General features: G+C 32.5%; 1 protein-coding gene across 1 annotated transcript; it reads right to left on the bottom strand.

Moving 5' to 3' along the window:
* Positions 1-12679: 12679 nt before the first annotated feature.
* LOC134259502 (uncharacterized) lies at positions 12680-27265 on the bottom strand. Its single transcript, XM_062742079.1, has 10 exons — positions 27152-27265; positions 25054-25234; positions 20835-21023; positions 19991-20109; positions 19314-19443; positions 18856-19002; positions 18291-18500; positions 16623-16868; positions 15955-16048; positions 12680-13775 (listed from the first exon to the last, which is right to left on the bottom strand). The coding sequence occupies exons 2-10, from the start codon at positions 25112-25114 to the stop codon at positions 12713-12715; spliced, it is 2259 nt and encodes a 752-aa protein (XP_062598063.1). The 5' UTR covers positions 25115-25234; positions 27152-27265; the 3' UTR covers positions 12680-12712.
* Positions 27266-27970: the final 705 nt, after the last annotated feature.

Genomic DNA, 27970 nt, shown 5'->3' with positions numbered 1-27970 from the left:
TACAGCAATGTATGACATATATATTTCTTTTGTGTTTTCTCATACATGAAGCCTCCGTCTAACAGTACTTTCAGTACTTTGATTTAAAAGTGTAAACAGATCGTATAACACACGTACACTAATGGGGGGTGGGGGGTGGGGGGGGGCATCCCGCCCTACCATCTATAGTGACCAAAATATACATAAAATTAATAAATTTAAATGGTTTTACTTTGTAGGACATTGCATTAGTTTCACATTAAGTTTAGCTGAATTAAGTTGAAAACTTTTTTCTATAAAACTATATAAAGCCCGAAAGCTTCTTCGTTTCCCCCTTGGTCTCCAACCATATACCGTCCCCCTTCCTTGCTCAAGATTCCCATATCTGCCACTGATATGTGCCCACGCATGCTAACTAAGGCATCTTCAGTTGATTAAGATGAGGGACTGGTAGATTTTTGTAATAGAATTCTGATCCTGGAATGGTTGAAAAAATTACTAATTCCAGTGACGTAGCATCTTTTTTTGAAAGGGGAGGTCAGCCAGAAAAAAAATATTTGCCCGAAAAAACTTGACAAACCAAAAAAAAATTGTCCAATCCCGAAAATCCTATATCGGGGGAGGGGGGGGTCCAACTTCGATCAGTCCTAAATTTATACTTCAGCAACAAGTGGGGGTGGGGGCTGTACTTTCAATAAACATTACATTTTTGTCCCCCGCTTGAAAAGTGGGGGATATTAATTTGGGTTTGTCCGTCCGTCCGTCCGTCCGTCTTTCTGTCTGTCTGTAACGCTTTCGTTTCCACACGATATCTCGAGAACCCTTTGAGCTTTTGCAATGAAATTTAGCATAGCAACTCCCTATGGACTAAAGAAGACCCCTATTGATTTTGAGGTCAAAAGGTCAAAGGTCAAGGTCATAAATAAGCAAATTCTGTCTGTTAAAACACTTTCGTTTCCACACGATATCTCTAGAACCATTTGAGCTATCGCAATGAAATTTTACATAAACAACTCCCTGTGGCCTAAAGAAGACCCCTATTGATTTTGAGGTCAAAAGGTCAAAGTTCAAGGTCGTAAATTTATACATTCTGTCTGTGTGTAACACTATCATTTCCGGGCGATATTTCAAGAAGATTTTGAGCTTATGCAATGTAATTTTATACCAAAACTCCCAAGGACGTCTCTCGCCCCTCTCAAAGTGCCCCGCCCCGTTTGTTTTATTAGTATTTATAGTATTACATGTCGCTATTTTTAGCGCAGGGGCATGAGGAGAGTTATTGCGTATAAAACAGGTTATCGGCGGACTTTATGTTCTTATTACATCTATTATAACTGTTTAATAAAGGCTGAATAAATCAAACACCATGGATTGTGTAAAATTTTGAGAATACCGAACATGAAAACATGAATATATACATGTATGTGACTTCAGTTCTGCATATACTTCACTTCGTGTAAAGCGACTCCGTGGTCTAGTGGTTATGTCTCTCGCTACAAATGTGAGAGGTCCCGGGATCGAATCTCGGTCGAACCTTTCTTTTTTTTTTTTTTTTAAATACTTTTTTTTTTACTAAATGATAGTATTCAGCATGTGAAATGAAAAATTTATGAGGTTATAAAATCATCATTACAGTGTGATAAATATTCCATATAAAAAAATCTTCTATACACATAATAAAGAATAAGCAATCAAATCTTTATATGCATATTGACATACATGTATTTTATTTCCTTCAGTATACATGTATACATTTAATAATTCTACAAATTCAGTCAGGGGGAGCCGACTTTTTCCCTAAGCGGGGGACACGAATTCTCTGAATTAGCTTGTTTGTAGTAAACTTAAAGTTATGTTTGGGAAAAGAAGGGGGCTGATATTTTGTGCTTGTAATTATTCCTTTTCATTCAGGACCCCCCCCCCTCTTACCAGTCATTAAAACACAGTCGTCAACATTCATTATACAGCTTTGAGATAATGTAAATGTATTTTTACATTAAGTAATGCATGTATAAGGAATACATGATAAAGAGTTAACATAATATAAAGATATTTTCAGATCACATGAGAAAGAGTTGACATAACGTAATTATATATCCACATCACGGAATGGAGTTTTAACATAATGTAATAAAGTGTTGATATAATCTAAAGATATGTTCACATTATGTTATACACTTTTTACACCACGTAATAAAGCAATGACATAAAGGTAAGACGTGTTCACCTCACATCATGATGCTCTCGCCGTAAGATAAAGATAAATCCATATCACGTAATAATGCTTTGATATAATAGAATATACACTCTCAAAAAGAAATGGATTTTTGACTTCATGTAATGATAAGTTTAATTATAAAACACAATTTACTTAACGTAATGCAATTTTGACCTCACACATTATAGAAATGAACTGATGTAAAGAAACATTCATTTCACGTAATAAAGTTATAACACAACGTAAACACATTATCACTTCACATAATGAATTTTTTACTTCAAGTTATGAAGTGGTGACATAATGAAAGGATGTATTTACTTCATGTAATGCAGCATTGACATGATGTTAAGATATTTTTACATCATCTCATAAAAAATTGACATAACGTAAAGATATGTTCACATCACATAATGATAAATTGACGTTATAAATGCATAATTGTATGTTATAAGGCAGTGATGGCGTTCCATATTTTTACCTTGCTAAATAGTAACTTTAATTTGTGTAAACGCTCTTGCAAGGGGAAAGGTCCATTGATTTTGGAAGTCTAGACTGTTTCCCGAGAGGGGGGTGTAAATGTAATGTAACTACGCTCATCCAAGGGTATCAGGAGTGAAAAATGGTCTTTTTAAAAAAAAAAAAGAAGACAAGATAAATAGAGAATTCAGTCAAAACTTACTTTATGGACAGTAGTATCGGTAAATAAACATATATATGATTACTCGACGCACAATATACTTGAATGTAAATGATGATGTTATGAGGAAATAAAAGCAAGGCAATAACGGGTTTTTAGATTCATCACAAACTCACGGAGGTGTAAGATCTATCAGTAAAACGAATTAAACTTTCTTGGAATTTCGCAGAGAAACTAACAGTCGATCCCACATGAAACGATCAACGAACTACTTTTTTCATTGGGAACTGACAGCTTCATAAAAATACATGTATATGAATTGAAGATAAGACACGTATTCATACACAAGAGTCCAATAAACCATACAAATGAGGGACAGAGAAAACATGGTCCTGGAAAACATCAGAAGTGGGATCGGGTGCCATGGAGGAGTGAGCATCCCCTGCTGACCGGTCCCACCCGCTGTGTGCTTTTTGTCAGGTTGCGGAAATCTGCTGACAATTCAGTGAGTATAATTATAATGGTTTGACAATTATTATGAAGAAACTCGGACAGCATTTGACTTTTAGTTAATTGTGTTGAAGATTATGCCAGATGATGGGCCAGATATAAAAAAAGAAGACGCGGACACTTTTTGGGAATTGATTAAATGTATCAGATCCATGTTTAAATCGCGTATTAAAAGATTGAGGGGCAATATGCAAACCATCTATCCTTCTGTATTCAATAATACAGAAGTGAAAAAAGAATTAGATAGATTACACGATCAGTGCGTACTGGCTTTTTACTTTTTCGAGTTAAAGTCTAGACTGTTACTGATAATTTTAACTTGATAAAGTAGAAACTTTTATTGTAATATATAAACCCCGTACGCAGGTTAGAAAGATATATTGCTATATAAGTAAGGGAAGCTGACGATTTCAGAGTTAGTCATCATATTATTATTGCAGAGATTGATTGCTAGATTACCATGAAGCAAAAGTCTTTCACAGAGTAAAATATACAACTATAAAACAGATTCTGTGGGTTTTTTTTTTATTTCGAGCTTACCGGGATAAAAATATCGACTTAAGATTGGAATTAAGCATTATTTATTGACAGTTCGTTGTCAATATGTGTAATGTCGAATCCTGAAGCGTCTTCTTTTTATTATAAGATTTTAAATAAATTCGGCTATATATTAATACAGAAATAGGTACACTGTATGCTAACAACAGCGTGTAATTGGTACCTATCGGAATACTAGTAGATTGTATGAACACAATCCAAAAACCACATATATATTAACAATTAGAAACTCAAGCATTTTTTTATTATCAACTGTTTTAAAATTCTCGATACATATTTGAATTTACTAAGGTGTTTTTCAATGCATTTACTTTTATAGTGTAGAGTGTTTATCTTGAGAAAAAAATAAATTAACTCACTATACCGAAAGGAAAATGTACTCTTTGTATTAAAAGTTTACTCGTTCATTTGTGTTTCGAATAAGTCTAACTTGTGCGTTAGTTTATTCATTTTTAGTAATGTTCTCTGTTTTCTCAGCCAGGATGGCCAGTACACTTTCCGATCACTTTCATAAAAAATACTGATTTATCTTCAACATTAAAAAGTGTTTTTCTGATTTATTTTTTGCTTATTATTTTCTATTTGACAAAGATAAATTGATTTAACGAAAAATATAATATATGTAGATTCATCACATTCATCTGAAATTCGTGTTCTTTAAATCAGCATAACATTTTTCGTAGAAGAGACTTTGTACATTGATTTCATATAAGACTGAACCAGCACCTAAATCAACGTCTCAGATCGACTGGATGAGGATAGGGCGACATTTTAAGATCTTATAAATAAACATGGTCAGTGGGAAACAGATATAACCTTGTTGTAAATCCCTTGATAGAACTGGAATCTTGGGATTTGTTCTACGAGTTAAAATGTTTTCTTAATAAACAAATTAAACATGTTAGATACAAAATTATTTTTTTAAAAACCTTACAGATGTTCATGGGATCTAGATAGTACGGAAGCGTAAATGGCTCTACACTTGTTGTGTTAGAACTTTGTATATTGTTTTATATTTTATCGACTTATCAACATATAAAGTGTTATACCTCCTTATTTATACACATATTCTGAATTGTATTGAGATGTATTTACATAATTGAAGGCAACTTCTTTTGTTCAATAGATTTTATTGCTTAAAGTTTTATCGACTGAAATATTATATTAACTTTCAAATATCGATCGAAACAAGATAATTAATCATGTCGATATAGTATTGTCGATATGAAGAAAAAAAATATGTCGTTATATCGATAAAGATATATGAATATTTTCGAGAAGAAGTGAGAAAAAGGTGTTTTTGAATTAATTTGGCGGGGACGGGAAATCTAATGAATCTTCACTTCACTTGGGAAGCTTATGTACCATGTATTTGCTATTGTGTACGATTATAGGCTGAAACAAAATTCAAAAATATCTAAAAATGGAGATGGAGAGACATCAACAGTTAAATTATATGCATTGTCATAGGGGGTTATTGTACCCATCATTTTAAAGGGGGAATCTGATATATCACTGCTTATATCTCCTGAGTTCAGTGGGGATTGTAAATCGCTAATGAAACGAAAATAGAAAGTAACACTATTATAAAAGTAACACTGATTATGTACTTTGTAAATATTTGATGTTGTTCAACTCTGTGGTATACATAGGATCTGACTCATGAACGCGAACCTCCACAGTCTTGAAACCTCCCAGCACCCCCACCCCCCTGTATAAAAATATAAGCACCAGATCTAACTTCTTATTGCTTAAAATGATATAAAATAATTTGTGATTTCAACCAATCTGTATAAGCTTAGTCACATAGTTTAAAAGAGGAAAGTGTGGTTTCAGCCAAATTAAATATATAACAAGAAAAACACCCCATGGATTTAATAATCAAACTGCAAGAATTTTCTTAATTTTGGGGTTATATTTGTGGATCTCTGCTGTACTCAGGTACTCAGTTTTTTTAAGCTGGCTGAGGGGCACTGAGATACTCTTGCCCCCCTCTTCAAAAGTGTTCATCGGTACAACAGCTCCCTATGAATCTAACTTTTAGTGTGTCTCCATCTCCCTTTTTAATTTGATTCAGCCTTCAGTCGTACACGCTGACAAATACACGATACATAAGGTTTCACTGAATCCCGAGTGAAGTGAAGATTCATTAGAATTCCCGCCTCCGCCAAGTTAATTCAAAAACACTTTATTCTAACTTCTTTATCGCATATATTCATAAGTTAAAATCGATATATCTATATCCTTATTTTATCATATCAACAATACTATATCGATATGATTAAATATCTCGTTACGATCAATATCTGAAAATCAATATATCATTTCAGTCGATAAAACTTACAGCAATAAAACCTACTGAAAAAAATAAGCTGCCTTCAATTATGTTAGAAAATCTTAATATAATTCAAAATATGTGTATAAATAAGGAGGTATAACACTTTATATGTTGATAAGTCGATAAAATATAAGACAATATAAAAAGTTATAACACAACAAGTGTAGAGCCATTTACGCTTCCGTAAGATAGGGCCTTGTAGTTCACTATCGTATCATCACTCCATCGAAATTTGCATGAGTGATATTCAAAGACAAAGAAGCGATGACGGTGATGCGATGGTGTGACAAAGAGAAGATGATATGCGATAGAACGAGGAAGCGATAGTATGATGAGTATAAAGCAATGCTAACTATCGCTGCTTAGCACCATCGCACTATCTTCTTCGCAATGTCACGCCATCGCATCATTGTCTTCGCGCTATACCGTCAACGCGCCATCGCTTCATCGTATTCGCATTTTCGCGTCATAAACCCCTCGATGGTGCGATATTTAACTACTTGATCCAAACCGGATTCCATGAATAACATATACATTGGCACACTCTGAGAAACAGTATTAGTATTTACTGTCACGCGAAGAAAACAACATTAGATGTACGAGATAAATAAAACTCTATGGCGTAAAAATTCTTAGTCATATTATCCAAAATTATAAGTTTATTCATGCAATATATTTTTTCAGCATCAACAGTGAATTGTCTCTTTGAAGTCATCTGTACTCAAAATCGATAAGCACAAATTTCCAGAAACATTACACCAGTGGTAGGCTAGCAAATGACTCTTTCATTTATTACAAAAACAATCTTGCACGTCGCCATGCCAAAATAACTTAAGAAGTGTTCTATAAATGAGCATTTGTGACGAACCATTGTGATTCGTTACGATCTGGGCTTCCTATTGACTTCCTGTTCTGCGCAGAAGTCTCGTGTATCAGACGATTACTTATCGCAGATAAAATGAATCTTTCCAGGTGACAACTCCAAAACATATCTTTCAGAAGAAAATCATGAAATACAATGTAAACGTAAAACATTGTAAAATGAATAAAATAAAACTTAATACTAACAATAAATTTTCAGTCCTTTCTGAAACCCTGAACTTAGAAATAGGAATCAATTTTGCTTTTAAACGTTCTTTATGCATCAGAAACAAATATGTTACAGTATTAAAGTTCATAACTATTTTGGCTAAATACGTTAAGTTAAACTCCAGTTTTGTTTCAATACACAAACATTAAAAGAAACGACCTAATTTAAAAACTGGGCTACCAGTTGACTAATTTTAATGTAGCAAAGTCAAGCGTAACTCTTAAAATTTTTATTGACAAGACACAAAACAATATACGTTAAACATTAGTTTGAAATTTATAAAATTTTTATTTTTTTAAGAACAAACATATTCTATAAGGCAATTATAGCATGCATGTCACCCAAGCTGCCCCGATCATGTTATGTTGGAGCTCAAAGCAGAGCTAGAGAGGCGTTTTAAAATGTCTGCAAAATTTAAAGAAGTAAACAATGCGAGCAAATTGTATGGTGCAACTGAAATTGAAAATTTGATTTAAGTTATAACAATTTTGCTTTTGGTATTTTATCTAACTTTAATGTACACTTTGTCAATGTGGGTCATCACTCAATTTCTGAGCTTGAAATAAAAGATACCACAGAGTCTTATACATCTGTTTCATATTTGGATATCTTACTAAAAAAACGTTTGTAATTGTAACACCAAAGCTTATTGATAAACTTGATAAAAGTGATGACTGATGACTTTAACTTTTCAATCCTCAACTTCTCTTACTTATGCATACGGAGTTTATATATTTCAGTTGATTCGATGCGCAAGAGCATGCTCTACGTACAAACAATTTCTGAATCGAGATAAGTTATTGACGAACACGTTTATGAAACAAGATTACCAGCAGTCTTGTTTAAGTCATCATTACGTAAGTTCCATGATCGATACAACGATCTTGTCAGCAAATACAATTTATCATGAAGTCAAATGCTGACTGACGTTTTTCATACTAATTGTTATTCCATTATTTATACACTGAATTGACGATGGATTTTTTCGTTATTTCCCAGTCATGACAAGGAGCACACGGCGGAATGCTCACTCCTCCATGGACCTTTCCTCTGATGTTTGATAGATCCGTGTTTGCTCTGCTCCAAAAAAAATGTATTGTTTAATGGACTTTTGGGCTTGAATATCTATATATTTCATTGTGAATGAGGAATTCGTTATTTTATTTTAGTTCATCTTAAAATAAATAATATAAAGTCCTTTATCTCCACAATTCATCTAAACTCTGTTTGGAGTATGCCACCGAGATTTATACTTTATGCTTAAATGATTCCAATTGTACTCTATAGACATTTTTCTGAGGTTCTAATTACCCATTATGCAGAATATCACTGGCTTATTAAGCATTATAATTAACTTCTTTCATTAAAAAAATGTGGACAGTTTTTAGATTTTCAACAAAATGCAACTTTTGAGATCATACTTCAAAGCCAAGGGTAGTCATATGAATTTCGAGGCATTATTAGGCAATGTGTATTTCAGATAATTGTTCAAATTCTTACTCAATCTGGTAGGGTGGGGCAACATCAGGGGATCAAAGTTATGTGCTGGAATAATAATATATAGGGAAACTCTTGAAAAGCAGTAATGAAATTCATAGGTCATTATCCTCATAAAGTGTTCATTTAAGTTTGTTCAAAGGAAGGATCAACAGGTCGCTCAGTTATACTCAAAAATATCACCCACGGGAGTTTGATGGGGTCCAATTGGCAATCAAAGTTTTATACAGAAATGTATTTTTTTTTTTTTTTTAAAAAGTCTTCTTCCTATAAACAGCAATTCGATGATAAATCAATTTTAAGCGAAATTATCCTCAAGTTGTGTAGATTGAAGTTTGTTGGATAGGGTAGGCCCATAACATTGTTTTATATAAACATATCTAGGAAAAGGAATTTTCTAAACAGAAGGGCCATATATAAAGCAAGTGAGCATTTAAAACATTTTGTCCTGATATTACCTCCTAAATGCCAATTGTAACGTCATGAATTAACCCCTTCCATGGCAAAAATTTTAAGCATTTCTAGACAAATTGATATTAAGATATTTAATGCATTTTTTCAGGTATTTCTTGTAATTTTTGTATATACCAATGCATATATATTCTGAAAGCAGGTATTGCATAGTTTCCGAAAATGATTATAAAAATATAATTTCAGTTGGCATGGCAACGAAATACACAAAAATCATGCTGGAATTTCCATTTATTCAGGAATGAGTTTCATTTTGATTTTTCTGCTCAGTTAAATATATTTAAAAATATTTTATTGTTGTGTTGAAAATTATGAGCATGTTGAAAAATTTTTTGTACTTTTTCAAAACTTGTAGATGTCAATAATTTTCAGAGGATGTTTTATTACATTGGAAATCAAATGGTACTTGAACCATTGTTTTTTTTCACTCTCTATGATGAGCTCAAATGTTTCATGCGATTATGTATTGCCAGTTTACTTAAACTAAAGGTTTTGATAAAAGTATTTTATGTCCTTTATTGTTAGAACCAAAGTCAAAGATGATAAAAAGTACTTAGATTGGCTTATTGTGTCTTTAATATGTCTATCGGTTTTGACATTTTAAGATATATAATAAGATCATGAGTTGACGAAAGTGCATGTTCTTTATAGATACAGTTTTTATATTTTTCATTTGAAACGTGATATTCGGAAAAGTGTCCAAACCTAACCTTGATGCAACCAACAGACAAATTATATCAAAAGGTCATATTTTTCTGAAAGTATTGTAAGAACAATTAACACTTACAGGGACGGATTATTTTTTTCTCATTAATGGCACTAAAAGGATAGCTTTTCTAGATAACAAACAGTATTCAAACTCAAAAAGTTCATTAAAACAATACAAATTGGGAGCAAATACAGATCTCTAAAAGCATCAGGGCATCTCTGTCGACTGGTCAAAGTAAGAAGCTGCTTCCACTCAGAGCATACTCTTTCATATCGAATCAATTTGGAGCTAGACTTTAACTCCATATGCAGGTGAGGAGAGTTCAGTGCTGCATAAATAAAGGAAGCTGACAATATGAATGTTTAGGTCTTCACTTTTATCAGATTTGGTTAGATTACTATAATATCGTCTTTTTTCAAATAATATAGCCAAAACTAGAAACCGAAAGTCAGACTCTGGGGTCCCTTATTAAGGTACACTTGGATGTATTAAGTCGTCATATAAATAAAAGTAATGTACGAGTTTTTAAAAATGAATTTAGCTTCATATGAATATCAAATTAGTTACTTTTTATAAAGCATCTAAGATACATGTGCAGGTTGATACGGTCAATGCTAGATTAAATTATGAACAATAACATAACACAGATACTCTCAATAAAAAAAAAGATTATACTTAAATTTCAGTACAAAGCCACTATTTTTACCTAAAATTTTTCCCATACAAAATCTTTCTGTAAATAGGTATTTTCAACTAAAACTCAGTCTACTAGCATAATTAATTGACAGTGGATAAAATTTTGACCACGGATAATATGATCATACGTTTCATTACACATGCTATCTAAAGAACATGTGCATCACTCTATGTGTGCTAAATTTCATTCTGATTTGAATTGTGGTTTTGTAAACATAGAGATAGTTCGCGAACTTTTTGATCTTCATTCGTATATAGCTTAATACGAAGCTGAACTAAATTTTAACAGGATTCCTTAGGGATATCAATACCTATCAATTCTTAATGCTTTAGATATGTCAAAGGATACATATTTTAAAGTTTTGTCATTTACGTCTTTAACAAGATTGGATGTAATAATTCTATAGATTTTCAGAACCCGGTAGTAGTTGATTTCCCTGCCTGAAATCCTGACTGGGGCTTATATATCATTGTAAAAAAAATACCATTGTGCAGGTGCTTTACAATAATTATTTCTAATAATTTGCAAAGAAAAACATATGTTACTGATACTAATATTTAATTTTGGACATCATCTGCATTTCCTTTACGTCTTTAATCAGGTGTAGCTTGAGCAAATTTCCAAGAATTAGGAATGGTTTCAAGCTAAGCGATTTAACAAGTAATTTAGTAAGTAGCTTATGGGATATTTTGCAATATGTTTTAAATTTATAATCATTTGCTGATGGTCTATATATACACTAATATCTTATAATTTGTCTAATAATTCGTTATCTGTAATTTTAATTTCTTCCATATGATATAATGGTTCGTCTGAACCCTAAGGTAGTAAATCTGGTCGACAATAAATGCAGGAAATGTTAAAGGCATATTGTTCAAAGCATTTGCATCGTCAAGAGAATGAACTAACGTCTGTCCAGTCATACATAATGAATCATAATTGTATTTTCTACCACTTACTAGGTAGCCTTGTTAAATTAATGTGTACTGTTAATTTTTTATCATTATTCCTCTATATAATTCTTTTCTCATCTATACCTTGATTACCTAGCCATCTACGTTTCACAGTTCCTTACATGAAGATATCTATACTCCAAACTCATAAAGCATTCTTGGGTTATATTCCTTTTTCTATTTTACTGAAAATACATACTTTTGGTAATTACATGAGAGCAAGTGATCACATTCCTGATTATTATTAGAATATAAATGAAATATAGAAGTATTAAGTCGTCATATATAAGGCCTATAAAATTGAATTGTTTTATGCCTTCGTTTTAAAAGTGTTTTATAAAACTGCTGTAAGATTAATCAGATTCAGTACAAAAACTGGCACAATAATCGGTGTCAAAGATATAAGATAAAATACCACAAGATAGGCTGCATTTGTTACCTTATAATCACAATTATAAAGTTTATAGAATTTGAAAAATTCTGACATTAATAAGACTGTTAAAATCCTTGTAACATCAATTTATTTGTCATTATTCTGCCTCAGTTTAATTTTACCCAATGTATACTCTTGCGTTTCGAATCAGCTGAGGACATTTCATTTGTCAGAAGTTTACTTGTTAGTTGACCTCATACATATGAAAACTATCAATGCCCTAAATTCGTTACGTTTTTTACGTGACATACTCTTGCTCAAAGTCAACGAAGCAAACTGTTGAAAGTTCAATATTTGCTGTAAGCCAGAAACAAAACAATTGTTGTTTTCCAGCTTGCCTGAGACATTCAAATGCCGTCAGAATTGTTGTAGTTGGCAAAAGATCTTTTAAAGAAGTTCGATCAAGTTTTGAATTCTGAATAACAATAGCAAGTAACAATTGCGGTTAAAAATGTTGCAGATGATTAGGAAGTGAAAACCCTCTCTTTTATTTAAAAAATTCCATTAAAAGTAACTGTTATTAATCAAACAACACGCAAGTTAAAGTTCTAAGTATAATTATTTATTGTTAATTTATTTATGTTTCTGTCGATAAAATTTAAAAAAATCAATGCAATTATCATTTTCCACCAGTTGAAGGTTGATCGAGGAAAGCTCTGACACTTTCCATTGTGTCGTAGTCTTCGTCACAAGCATTTTGACGAGGAGCACCGGAAGTTTTTATGGAAGTTTTCAGCATGTCGTACATTGAATCATTCGATGACGCTAGAACATCAGGTAATCCGCTGACTCTTACTTTGTTTCTTGATACTTTTTTGGAAGACTCGCGACTTTTGCGAACAGCAGCTTTCACTACTGGTGACGACGCGGAAACCTTGACCTTGGCGTGTGTTCTGTCCTGTGAAGTTCCTTGTCGACTTTTAATTTTCAAACTTTTAACTTTACTGGGTTTAGCACTTTCTTTCCATATTTTTTCGTACGATTTGTCCGAACTTGTCTCAGTTTTACGGAAAAACGAAACGTTTTTCTTGCAGGACTTTCGTGAAACAGATTTGTTTCGATCTTGTGCATTTGCACCTTCAAAAGACACAGGTTTTTCTAATACATGATAGATATTGTTTATAACGTCAGGTTTCTTCGACTCATTGTTTAAATTACTGGAAACATTTTCTACAGTCACTTGTTTTTCCAATTCATGATATAAATTTGTATCTATTCCTTCAACTTGATCATACAGGTCACCTGCATTATTTTCACTTTTCTTAAATTTAAAAGATGGCTGAAGTTCAGTGGAATCAGCTTTTTCCAAAACAAAATACTGTGCATCTTGTCCAACATTTCTCTTGCTCATCGATACGCTATTTGATTTAATCGGAAATATTTCCTCGTCAATTTCCTCTGTGATGTCTGTATACTCATTTTCCATTTCGTTGTCTTCATCGCTCACCGGTGTTTCTTCTTTTGCATTGGATTCTGTATTTACATAATTTCTTTGAGGAAGTGATAATCGAGGTCTATCAACCATTGCGTCGGGATTCATTTCTTGCTCTGGTATAGTGAAATACAGATCTTCTCCTGCTGTCGTTTTATCACCTGTCCTGTTCTGAAGGACAACTCTGAAATCTGTATAGTTGTTTTGTGTACTCTCTGGGATGTTTGTTGTTTTCCGCCGTTTGATTTTCCTGAAAACAATAGAAACAATGAAAATAGGAGTAGCAGAAATTTTATATTTAATAATATATTTTAATGTCATTTGTTATTTGTTTTATAATGAATCTGTTTATTTTTAACATTTGTGATTCGAGTCATTCTCATTTCAATTATCTCGATTACAGAAGGTTACATATGTCCAGATTCTTAATTTAAACATACAAAAATTGTAATAATTTAATTTGAAACCTGTAGTCTAAAATAACCCTTGTAGGACATCCTTTAAAACTGCAGTAGTTTTATTTGTAATTTATAACTATGTTCATAGCTTTATCTTCATTGAATTTTTATGATTTGAAATAAATATTATCAATTTTTTATTAAAAAAGATACAGAAGAGATTTTTAAGTCAATTCATCTGGTATGGTAAATAGGGATTTAAGAAGATAAAATGAAACTCCCTATGAAGAAAAAAATATATATAAAATCCTTTTCCAAGAACACTGACCAAAGATGACTTTGAATCTGAGCATTTATCTGATTATTTTCCAATAACGGCCCTAAGACGTTCATTGCACTTCTTGAACCTTACTGAGTGAAGATTTCCTGGCAAAATAATCGACCATTAGTGCGATATACTCCTGCCTCCGTTTCGGAAATAAGCAGTAATTACTGTGTTTTAATTGAATATTTCCACTAATGATATTCAGTGAAAAAATATTTTAAAAGTGAAGCTACATGTATCTGCAGAATTTCGTTAGTCCGTTATATCATATCATCTGTGGTTTTTCCATAAGATTTAGGCTTTCTTCTCGGAAGATATGAATAAGTAACCCATTGACATTTATGTTCAACTGAGTATCAAGTTAGAGAATTACTAAATACACCCTAGAATATTTCATTATTTCTTTAAAGAATATCTACTAAAATTTCATACTTGTTTTTGTCAAAAAAGAATTAAGTGATTTTTATCACTTTCACCATGACCCTTCGGTCTCTTGCTGTGACCCCATCCTAGCCAAATAAATTGAAATGACTGAGGATAGTGCCAAAAAATATATTAAAAAAAAAACAGTATTAAAGCTCAACAGTTAATTTAAACATTTCAAATCAGAAGCATTGCAAACAAGAACCTCTAAACCATCAGAGATGGGATCAGTTGTCTTGGAGGAGTGAAGATCCCCGGCCAACCATTCACACCCTCAGTGTGCTCCTTCTCATGATTGGAAAATAGGGGGAAATCCGTACACAATGCAGTGTGTAAACAATGTCTAACCATTAGTATGAAATACGTCAGTTAGCATTTGACTTAATGATAGATTGTGTTTGATGATATGGTCATTGTATCGACCACATAACTTGCTAGATGATGACTTTAAGCGAGACTGTTGGTATTATTGTTTCAATTTGTTTCCAATAACTTTAGTCGTTTAAAAAACGTTTAGCATGCTCTTGGGATCAAGTCAACTGGAAGCCTCCGTATGCAGGTGGTAAACTTATTAAAGTGACCATGTTTATCATAAAAAAATTAAAGAATTAGTATAATCCTGATGTTCTTGACAAGAAGAAATGTTCTTAAGATACTATTTGCTCCCATTTTTTGCGGTCATATATATATGTAAAATCATGTTTAACGTCGAAATCATTCATATACTGAGATGTTACAGCTTTAATTTTTTTCTGCAAAATAAAAAAATATCTATGTGTAAGGGTCTTTGGAAATTTCACAGTTCATGTTTCGCTAATAATAATCGTGGCAGTGAATTTATGTTTCAAGAAAACACATGGAGTTCAGAGATGTAACAAAGAACTAATATTATTTTTTTTTTATTTTTTAAAAATTCACATACAGGAATATACATAAGTTGTATAACTATGTAAAATTTGTAAGTCAAAGACCAATAATGTTATCACTCAGTCATTGCTTTAAAGAAATTAATTTTAGCTTAATATGAAGGAATCCATGATTGGGGAGTAAATCAATGCATCAGAATTATTAGTACATGTATTTCTCTACAGTTCAACGATCCTTCTGTTTTTGGTTGAGAGGAAAATGTGTATGTTAGTGAAACTTTACATAGTTCATAAACAATGTAAATGGTATCTCTTGCAACACTTAAATACTGAAGCAGAATTCAAGATAAAAGTAAAACTTGCAATAAAGTGCATTATATACCTCTCCAAATGGTTTCAAAAGCGACATTTACTTACAAAATTGCCCAGACGATGGTGCACACAACCACCAAAAGGAAAACGGCGACAAGCCCACCAAGCACGAGGTACCATTTCAAGTTGTCTGTAAAATCTATTAGAAGGATATATTTAAACGATTGATGGATATTTAACCTTTCACTGTGGACAAGATTCATTGTACATACATCTAGAGTGGACAAAAGTCATTTTTTAGTTGGAATGTATGTATTTGTAAAAATAAAATCAACATCAAATGCAAGATCAAAACACATGACTTCATTTTTAACTGTTTGTTTCGCATATATAACTGACATTTCATATAGAGAAACAGCTTGATCTTGAGAAAACGATAATATCTCGATCGAAATACATAAGAAGTCGTATTATAACAAGAAAATATAACAAGAAAATACCTTGAGCCAATACTAGTATCTTAATACATGAACGTCGTGCAAACGAAAACATATTTTCCACCTAAAGAGTGAAACAAATTGCTTATCCTCAATAATACTTTAATGTGCAATTCACTTAGCTTGTCTTGTAACTCAGTCGACTTTTTTTTTTTGATTAGGGTTAACATGATAATGTGTTGTATTTGGTGAAGCCTTGAACAAATCTATCTGAAATATGTTTGGGAAGGTTTCAAATAAATGATAATGATAAAGTTAAAAACTAAAAGAAAATACCTGTCCCCGAATTAAAGATATTGTTAGCTTCAGTGGAACCGTTTTCAGGTTTAGCTGTAGAAGATAACATCTTCGGCTGTACCATAGGCGTCACTGACGTCAAGGCTGCAGGGGTTACGTCATTACGGTCACTGAACTCGCATAACACTCGTAATGAGTCATCGCAGGAACGAATTTCCGTTGTCAATTTTCCGTCGGCATTTAGTTTTCCCCCAACACAATTGGTGATGGAAATGTTTGGTATATCTAAAACATAATTGTTTTTCATGCATGTTTAAATGATTATTCATATTATAAGTTTGTTTGTCATACTTCTCTGGCACGAAGTATCGCCCTACCCATCTCTTCTCTTTGTTTTCAAGTATTACTTTTAGCTCAGCTCAACGATGTTGATAGGGGCTTAAAGCTGAACACGATTTGTTTCCGCCATTTTTGTTCGGATTCTCGCTATATCTGAGGTCCCCTATATATAGGGATTGATTTCGACACTGTTCTGTGTAATCAGTCGACCCGGTGTACACGGACGCAGCTATGCAAATATAACTGTAATACTTTGTCTAATGCAAGAAAGTAAGATACCAAAGAAACTTACAATTATATTTGTACAGGTCAGTGCAGTATATAAACAAACACATACACACGTGACTGCAATATAATGTAAACAAAGGTAATGCAAGATACTGGTAACCAGCACGAACACGGGTCCATTTCCATGCAACTATGAGCTCTACAAGAGCTACATTTTCTAGGAATGGACATTGCCAGACTTGCTTTTGATGCTCGACGAACCTACATTTTCCACACGAGTGATCAGATTACAATTTTTGGAGCAGGTCCATTTCCGAGGAACCATGAACGCTATCTGGACCCATCTTTCATGGATGATGCATCTATGGATGAACACTATCCAACCTTCTTCAAATATTTGATCTGACCTATATTTTCTAAATGAGTAAATTCTAACCGTAATTGTACCAAATTAGCAAGAATGATGTTTCAATTGATGGACACTTCCAGACTTAATTTGAATCTGCCTAAGAAGAATATCAGGGTAATGTTTATGGAACCGGAATAGCTCTATTATTTTATGACCAGTTAGGATTAAAATTTCATGAGTGATGCATCTAAATCTTAAAAAGACACTTCCAGACTTGCTTTAGATGTTGGAACTGATCGACATTTTCTTGATAGTGAACAGGTACAATGTAAAAGCTATTGATCTTTGGAAGCACATAATTAGACCCCTCGACCTTTTATTGCAGTATAGTCAAAATAGTCCAAGTGAGGTAAAGAGGTAATGTTTATTTTTTTTGTTTTGAAATAACCCTTTTTCTCAAGAAACAGAATTTTCAGATTTGACAATTTTCATTTTTTGGCCCATCTTTCATAAACGATACTACGTGCCTGGGTTTAAATATACAAGTATTGCAAGAATACATGTATTAACATTTCTATATTTGTTTTAATTTTTTTCTAATTTATGTATCAACACCTTTGAGAAACAACGTCATATTTACATAAAAAATTTGGATGATAACCTATCCGAGAATCGATATTTTAAATTGTTTTGTTATTCTTCACATTTTTTTTTCTTTAAGATACGATAGCCTATATGATAATTAACAATGTTTACTGAATTTAATATCAATATCATCAAAACATCTTCACCTAAGCCAAACACCATCTTGTGTCTTCTGAATAACCCCACCCAGTATTTGTCGTCTGCCATTGGTGACGCCAGTGATTGTTTAGGAATAAGAAAGGTAGGAAATTCCAGCAGACCCTGGGCGGTTTGGTAGCTTCTCAGCACCGCGTCTTGCCATGACTCTACGGGTAATGTGTAGACAAACAGATGATGACTCCGGGGAAAGTTTAAAGCTGCAGGTAACAACCAATAAGTCATAAGTATATGTAGCACTGCGCGGAAGTATAAATAAAAAATTGAAAACCTCAGACATAAATGAATGAACTTCATAAAACTCGTCCCACACTTTTTAAAAAAAATTTACTTTTTTCTTTTACGTTAATTCAAAGATATACAGAATTTATGAGTAAATAAAGAAAAAATGTAACTGTATAATCGGGTAATAAGCTTGCAAATAATCACAGCCTATGGATGCCTCTGATGAAATCAGTTGTAAACATTGGCGCTAACCAATCACAAAATTGGTCCTTTTTAAATTAACCCAAAAAAAACGTAGAAAATAAAATTCCGAACAAGTAATATGCTTACCTGTTCGATACGTGTATCCTAACTCTGAATTATCACATGGTAAAACAACTGGTTGCCCAAACCAGAAATACTGGGCACCGGTAGTGTTATATTCGCCATTATAACCAGAGGCTAGACACTCCCCCAGTCCCTGGTACTGTGAAGAAACTGTTATAAAAAGATAATTATCTTAATACTGAGTATTCAAAATCTCAGTTTCATGTTATACAACATTGTTTTACATTTGTTTATCAACAAAGTTTTGTATGTCTAATCAAGCGATAGTTTTCGAAATAAGTCTTTGATTCCTCATTTTATTTCTAGTGATGACTTCTCTGATTTGATACTCTTGATTTCTGCTCTCTTGCATAGAATATTTTTTAAAAAAACAAATGTATTGGTACAAACACATTAATTAAATAAAAAAACTCAATATTACCAAACCAGAAGTTATACCAATGGATAAAAGAATATTTTACCTATTTGATAGACAACAACATTATAGTCGACGCCACAAAAATCGTTCTGAGATCCGGAACACTTCTGAGGTACACACTTTGTGATTTGAGATAAAGAGAAATTTCCTCCGTAGCAGTAGCAGCTATTAGACTAAAATAAACCATGACAAGTGAAAATGATAGACTAAATACGGAATGTAAGCACACGAAAACTTAAATCTTTAAATATCGTAAAAATTTCACTATTTCTCATACAGATGCATTTTGATGATAATATTTTTTATATTCATTGTTTGATATTACAACTGGACAGGCCCGTAAAACACTGGGGGTCATGGTCATTTTTTGTTCGAATAGTCTTATAGTTTGTATTGTTTTAATTTGTAAATTTTCATTAAGATGCTGGTTGTTCCCATTTTTATTGCTTTAAGGTCAAACATTTAGTATTTCAAGAATTTTAAAAAGAATGGTAGAAAATAGTCCCTCGACTTCCATCCCCAGTTTTTGAAAAAAGACAAGAGTGTTTGGACATATAACTTTTTTTGTTTGTCGAATATTTCGGTGAAGTCCACTTTTTAAAATCGTTGCTACGGGCCTGTTTTAAACCATAAATCATTCACATTTCTTTATAAATTGTTTGGTTTTTTTCATTAAAGAGAAAGTAGAACTCTTCTAATGTGTTGTAAAATCTTACGTACACCTAGACCAAAAACCGTAGCGCCTTTACAATAGTCATGACAGGACTTCACATCATGTGTCTCCAGTACTCTGCTGTTTTGGATTGGGCTTGAGACAATGAGGCCGACGTAGTGACAACCTGTAATAATATCGTGATATAATATTATGAACCATATATACAGTTTAAGCAATGTATTTCTCTATATCAGCAATGCATTTCTCTATTTAAGGAATGAATTTAATAGCTACCCATTTAATACGGTATAAACTGGGTTGGGGCAGTTTACGCTTTATAAACCGCAAAGCGGTTTATTAAAAAAGCGTAAACTGTTCCAACCCAGTTTATACCGTATAAAATGGGTAGATATTAAATTCATTGCTTATAATTTAATTTTCATTCATTTGGTATAAGAAAAAAAGATGATTGTTCTAACAAAATGACTTCAATTTGTAGAAAATTGGAATGTAACGTCAAGCGGATTGATACGTTTTTGACGAAAGTCATTGTGACGTAGGCAACCCATTTTATACGATATGAAGTAAATTTTTTATCCAATCAAATACAGCGTTACAACCAGAATTAAATTATATTGAGATCATTCCAAATAGTTCTTGCGTGTTCTATTAAAAGCTTTTGTTTGTTCTATTAATCTTAAAAGCTTTTAAATCAAACTTGACTGCAATTGTTTGAATGTGGAATAATTTATTCCTGTTGATGCTTTGTAAACTTTTGAATTTAAAGAATTGTATTTTTCCATGTTGTCATATATATAGCTTTATATTAAACAATCAATAATTAATCTTCAACTTGTGTATACTGTATTAGTTCTATGACTAGCTTTTTGTAGTGCAAGATATACCTACCAAGAATCTTTATCCATTTTGTATGTTCCACATAAGCTCCTATCCAAAATACCCCATCTGTGGCCGAGCGATTGGAGAGAACTATTGAATCATTTGAGACATTGAAGGAAGTTTGGGATCCAAGAGGGGCACACTGTGTTTTAGCAGACGACCATGGACTCGTTGATTGACTTAAACTTGCACGAATTTCTGTTTAAATAAATAAATAAATCTATTACTGTTGTATAAGTATGTTCTATTTTGGCATTAAATCTCAGACACACAGTTTATCAAAAATAACTTTGAAAGAACACTTGATATAATGTACATCTTTCATAGAATGTTTAAATTCAGCCCCTCTGATTACATGTACCTTTCAATGCATTTTTCCGACTGATTATCATTCCCTGATTTAAATATAAAATACATTTCATGAGTTATCAATTATTCCCTTCTCCCACTATTGCGAAAACAAGGGGATATGGAACGCCATCACTGCCTTATAGCATAAAACTATGCATTCATTATGTCAATCTATCATTACGTGATGTGAACATATCTTTACGTTATATCATTTTTTTATGGGGTAATGTAAAAATATCTTTACATCATGTCAATGCTGCATTACATGAAGTAAACACATTCTTCCATTATGTCGGCACTTTATAACTTGAAGACCAAAGTTCATTATGTGAAGTGAAAATATGTTTACATTGTGTTAAAACTTAATTACGTGAAATGAATATTTCTTTATATTATTTCATTTCTTTAATATGTGAGATCAAAATTGCATTACGTCAAGTTAATTTCGTTTTACATGTGTTCTATGATTAAATTTATCATTACATTTAGTCAAAGTCCATTCCCTTTTGTGAGTGTATATTTCTATTAAAGCAAAGCATTATTACGTGATGTTAATGTATCTTTATTTTACGCCGAGGTCATCACAATGTGAGGTGAATACATCTTACCTTTATGTCAGTTCTTTATTACGTGATGTAAAAAGGTTAATAACATAATATGAACATGTATTATGGAGAAGTCCCGGCGTTCCATATTATATCAACACTTTATTACGTTATGTCAAAACTCCATTCCTATATGTGGATATTTAATAAGAATATGTTAACTCTTTCTTACGTGATTTAAAACTATCTTTACATTGTGTTAATTCTTTATCATGTTGATTACAAATGTTCATTACGCGCTGTAAAATACATTTACATTATGTCAAAGTTGATAACCGTGTTTTCAGGACTGGGAAGGGGGGGGGGGGTCCTGATTAATTAGGACGAATTACGGACACATTATATGAGGAGGGGGGGGGTCTGACTTCCTCTTTTTTTCCGACATAACTTTATCATAGAAAATGTTCATTGAAATTCAGTCCCACTTTTTGCTGAAGTATAAGGGTAATGTATCGTCTCGTATCCTATTTTCGACCGTATTGTATTTTCGACCTATTTTTCCAAATCTGCTTCCCGTGCAGATACCGCGCGGTAGATCATTATTTTCGGTTGACACACTTGGAAAAATACCTTTGAAGCACAAATGTAGTGAAAATACCCAAAATAATATTAATTCAACAGAATTCCCCCGATGGTTTTAGTCCGTTGTCAGAAATTCTAGTCTTTTTACTAATGCACATTTTATATGTTGATTAATCAGAGCCGTAATCGGTTAATTACAAAGATTTTTTGATGACATTTTTCCGAAAGAAAATTAAGATCTCTGTCAAATAGGCGCATGAATATTGAAATGAATGGGTGGATCAAACGAATTTTTTTCTTCCTTAAATATGGGCACTTTCTTACAAATTTAAACTGAAAAATATAACGTAATTTCATTGATTTTTTGTGGAAATGCACAGCTACTGACAGGTGGGTTCAACCAACGAGTAAATGTATTTGCAACCAAAATTTGCAACTTGTTCAATGTTTTTTTTTGAAAGAAAGACAATCGTATTTTTATTGTTTGGAATATCCAATAGATACTTATAGCCAATACTGATTGGGCGTTGATACTATATTTAGGTCGAAAACACAAGACGCTAATATTTTTGTAAGGAAAATTGCACCCTCTCCATATTATGGCATATAAATGAAATAAACACAAAACTGCTATTTGGGTTATTTCATTTTATTTATAGACGCATATGCAAACATTTTAAGCCAATATTTCTTCAGATTCTATAAAGTTTGCAATAAATTAATAAATAACATCTTAATAGGTCAAAAATACAATACGCCAGGATAGTATATTTGGAATTTTTTTAAGGACTGATCGAAGTTGGACCCCCCCCCTCCTTTCACCCGAAATAGGATTTTCGAGTTTGGATTTTTTTTTTTCGCTTTTTCTTGTACGTTATTTTTTTCTGGCTGACAAACCTCCCCCAGCTTTCAAAAACAATGCAACGTCCACTGGAATTAGTAATTTTTCAACCATTCCAGGACCAGAATTCTGTTACAAAAATCTACGTTTTCACTTAAATCAATTGACCATGCCTTAGTTAACACGGGCTCATATCGGTTCTTGAAAAGAGTAGCTATAGAGGGACGGTATGGTGTCTAAGTTGGGGACCAGGGGGTGAAAGCCTGGAAGCTCTCAGGCTTTAGTGTTTTTTTTTTTTTTTATATAAAACGTTTCAACTTATTTCAGTTATACTTTATGTAAAACTAATGCAATGTCCTACAAAGTAAAATCAATTGATTAATTTCATGCATATTTTGGTCACTAAAGATGGGAGGGCGGGATCTTCCCTTTCCCCACCGACCCACCAGTGCACGTATGAAATACGATATGTATTTACTTTTATCCTTAGACGATTGCTTGTTAATGATATGCACAAGGGCATAATTGTCTGTGTAAAAGTAAATGCATTTGTTTTTAAAAATATGACTCCAAACTTTATTAGAGAGTAATATTACCCATAGAACCATATGTATTTTTTTTTTAAAAAAGGAGGGTTAAAGACTGATAAAAAGCTTAGGACAGTGTTTTGTAGTTAGATCAGAAGTTTCGGACTTTTCAAATCGTCAATAAAGATTCCATGGGAACATGATCCTGTTTTTAATTTAACCTGATATTTAATTAAGGATTAATTAAGTCTTGTGTATAATTTAATATTTGATACGTTTAATTTAAATTATTTGCATGTTTAACATATGTGCATGTAATATTGAAAACACAAAACGAACTTTTAGGCATAACCTAAACCTTACGTCACATAATAAAGAGTTGAAATATTCTAAGATATACTGACAAGAGGCTAAGCATTTTAGACACAATGTAAAGATACAATGGCATAACATAATAATGATTTGTCAAAAAGTAAGGGAAAATTGACATCATGTAATAGATTCCCGGCGTCATGTAGCATATTGATGACACAATATAGTAAAGAATTGGCCACATGTGACAATTTTTTTCACATCATGTATGAAATTCTGACATCGTGTTATAGCGACTTGATATTGAATTAAAGATAAATTCACATCATGTAATGAACTACTTAGACCAAATAGTAGAGAGTGCACATAATGTAATAATGAGTTTAAATTCTATAATAACATCTTTACACCACGTAAAATTGTTTTGACTTAATGTCATAAAGAGCTGATATAAGGCAATGGAAGATTGGCGCAATGTAATTGAAGTGCGAGTTAATGCAATAAAGACTTAACATAATGTAATGGAAAGTTGACATAACGCAATAGTAGTGTGACTAAATGTCATAAAGAGTTGACATAATGTAATGGAAAGTTGACATAATGCAATAGTAGTGTGTGTAAATGTCATAAAGAGTTGACATAATGTAATGGAAAGTTGACATAACGCAATGGTAGTGCGTGTAAATGTCATAAAGAGTTGACATAATGTAATGGAAAGTTGACATAACGCAATAGTAGTGTGTGTAAATGTCATAAAGAGTTGACATAATGTAATGGAAAGTTGACATAACGCAATAGTAGTGTGTGTAAATGTCATAAAGAGTTGACAAAATGTAATGGAAAGTTGACATAATTAACGCAATAGTACTGTAAGTAAATGTCACAAAGTGTTGACATAATGTAATGGAAAGTTGACACAATGCAATTGTAGTGTTCTGCTATAAGGCAGTGACGGCGTTCCATAAGGGGATGTTAAATTTCATTTGTGTTGTTCATCTCTCAGTCTGACACAAAAACACTGTCCTTGCACATAAGTTCTGAATGAAATTTGACAACATGTTAATGCTTACCTCTTCCATAGCAGCTGGTAACTAAAACCATAAACACCTCACCGAAAAATCTGAAAATCATTTCAGCATCTTATATTGATTCATTTGCTTCGTGTTAAATGACCCATAACCGTGACCCAGATCCTCTTGTGACATCATGCTTCCTTTTAGAAACGGATATTGTGTTGTACTGTTCCTTTATCTAAAATTACTGCGTATCCTTGATTAGATCATTTTAATCACTGATACACATTGTTAATAGCTTTAATCACCCGTTATGGAAAAAATTTCTTTTCCTTGAAATGGGAAAAATAATTATGTTTTCAAGGTTCATAAATATCCGACGCAAAACCCCATATAATTCATTTTAATTAAGAGAAACAATATAATGACATAAGAACTGTTCCTTTCTTCATCGATAACATAATAAACAGGACACGACACTAAGTAGAGTAAAGAAAAAAAACACAATTAAGCCATATATTCTTAAATTATAAACATTAATAAATATTATCGAAAGAACGACTGGAATACATTCTGAAATTAAACATCTAAATCTTTTCATGATAGGTAGTTGAATTTATTACTTGGGAAAGAACATGCCTTCTTAAAACATCTTTCAGGTACAATTTCCATACAATAAACGTCACATGCATAATCTTAATTCGTTTCACGTACCTTAATATTCATCATCAAAACCCAACTTCTCTGTCTTTGGAGCGTCGTTCAGTTCATGTGGGTAAAGTATGTACCTTAAATTCTTTTCATCATATCTGATCAATATGTTTAAAGTAGAAAGTAAACGATATTTTAGGGATTTAATAATTATATTATTATAAAGATATTTAACTATTTTTCTAATTTTAAGTTGGCGATCTTTCATATCAAATTGCTTAACAAAGGACACGTCTCTTCTCCAGCGTTCAATGGGCAGCAGAACGAACATAATTTTTAAACATCTCCCTCCCTTTACTAAAACAATCAATCCATTTAATGACAAAACTTCTGGCAAGTCTTTTGTCTTCATGAACCGTGTACAAATTATTATAAGCTTCTGCAAAGGAATTTCCAAGATATACATTTAACTTAACAGCGGTTTGTTTCTCGAATACGACTCGGTCAACCATTTTTTGCCATACATAATCTACATATTGACGTTATTTTCACATTGTGACGTCACAAACATGGGGCAAAACGTTCCATTACGTATGCTATTTAAAGAACATGTGTATGACTCTGTGTGCCAAATTTCATTCTGATCTGAATTGTGGTTTTTAAATATAGAGATAGTTCACGAACTTTTTGATCATCACTCGTATTTGAAATCAAAGAACAGGCAGAAATAAATTTAAACATTCAATGTTTCATAATTGTCTACTGTGAAATCACCATTCTGTCTGGTGGGCCAATTCGTGAAATTTTGTCGGGACCCTAAATCCATGAATTTATATCCAAACGAATATTTTTCATGTCACATATTCTCTACAAACAAGTTCACAAAGAAATATGAAATTTCTCTTACCGAAGAACATTGAACTCAACTAATTTAGTTGATTTCACAGTATTTGTACTAATGAGAAAAATATAACAATCTGTGTTTTTATTGAAGTCATAAAAATCGGAGTTGTTGTCTAAAAATTAACGTCTAACACCTTTTGTACGTACACAAGGTATTTTATGACGTAAATCAAATTGTTTTCAAGTATATTTCGCGTTTTCCTCCCAAAAAATCAAAACCTCTAATGAACACATTATCTCTTTGTATATAGATGTCGTGCAAATGAAAAGATCTAGTGGGTAGACTAAGGTAGCATACATGTAACAAAGATAAGTGAGTAAGAGTCATGTCAGCTTTATTAAAAGTTATAAACAGTAGGAGACATGGTCATACTGATAAAAACTGCAATCCCCTCCCCCGACAATGGGGGTATTTGAAAAAAAGGGAAAAAAAGCTTTAAAATGCCGATTAAACCAATGATTGTGAAATAAATAAACAGCAGTAAATAAATAATAATACGGGGGCATTTGAATACAAAAAGCAAATTAATTGATATAATTAATTTATAAGACAATAAATTGAAAATATTATTATTATATCAATTTCAAGTCAATTACATACCTAATTTGATTTGTTTTCACCACAACGACGTCGGAGACGTGTTTTGTTCTACCAATATGATTATTGTTATTCCTTGGAATATTCTTCGGAAGGAAATGGGGTTTTCAGCTCGAACACTCTTCTAATTTTGAGTTCATAGCATTTCGGCGGAAATTGCAATATTTGAGATAGGATGTGATATACGTTTTGTGAAATTAAAACGAGATAGGGGGGGAAATTTACAATGTATGTCACACAAAGCAAGTAATTGCTTCTAAACAAAATGGCTAAGCATACTATTAGTTTAAAAAATGTATTTTTGTAAGCAAATAATTTTAAAAATTGTACTTAATGATCATATATTGCCTCATATTTCTGATATTCAATCTTTTTTTGTGTATGCTATAAGAAAAATCTCGTTGTGCGTTGATAGTCTGTTAGCCATTACAATAAATCAGACATCTCTGTCGAGAAGGTAGCTCTGGTTTGTAATATTAATGAGAACGACGGAAAAAATTGATGGATTGTATCTTGATTAACGTCCCTCTATAGAATTTTTGACTCATTTGGATACGCCACCTTGCCGGTGGAGAGCTGCTTTTGTCCTTCACTTGGCACTTAGGGCTATTGAGCAGGGAGATATCTTTTTCATGCTAGCACCTACTGCGACATGGGACCTCGGTTTATACGGTCTCATCCAAAGGACCGGTCTCTACGTCCCACAGGGGGATTCCAACCCGCAACGTAAGGGTCAAATCTTTACTTCGTGACTCTCAGAGCTGACGCTCTAACCACTGCGCCTCGCGGGAGACCGAAGGAAAAGAAAAATAACGCCCTTAT

The sequence above is a fragment of the Saccostrea cucullata genome, unplaced genomic scaffold (genome assembly GCF_032062105.1).
Source record: "Saccostrea cucullata isolate Sc308-1 unplaced genomic scaffold, CSIRO_AGI_Scuc_v1 ctg1650, whole genome shotgun sequence".
NCBI classification, from domain to species: Eukaryota; Metazoa; Mollusca; class Bivalvia; order Ostreida; family Ostreidae; genus Saccostrea; species Saccostrea cuccullata.
This window is presented reverse-complemented; position numbering and strand designations above follow the sequence as displayed.

What these genes read in the sequence shown, in the direction of transcription:
- LOC134259502 (XM_062742079.1), bottom strand. Translation starts at nt 25,114, where the DNA reads ATGATTTTCAGATTTTTCGGTGAGGTGTTTATGGTTTTAGTTACCAGC. An exon ending in CAAGATGGTGTTTGGCTTAG is followed by an intron (nt 16,869 to 18,290) that starts GTGAAGATGTTT and finishes ATTATGTTTTAG; the next exon opens with ATATACCAAACATTTCCATC. An exon ending in ACCATCGTCTGGGCAATTTT is followed by an intron (nt 13,776 to 15,954) that starts GTAAGTAAATGT and finishes TATTGTTTTCAG; the next exon opens with GAAAATCAAACGGCGGAAAA.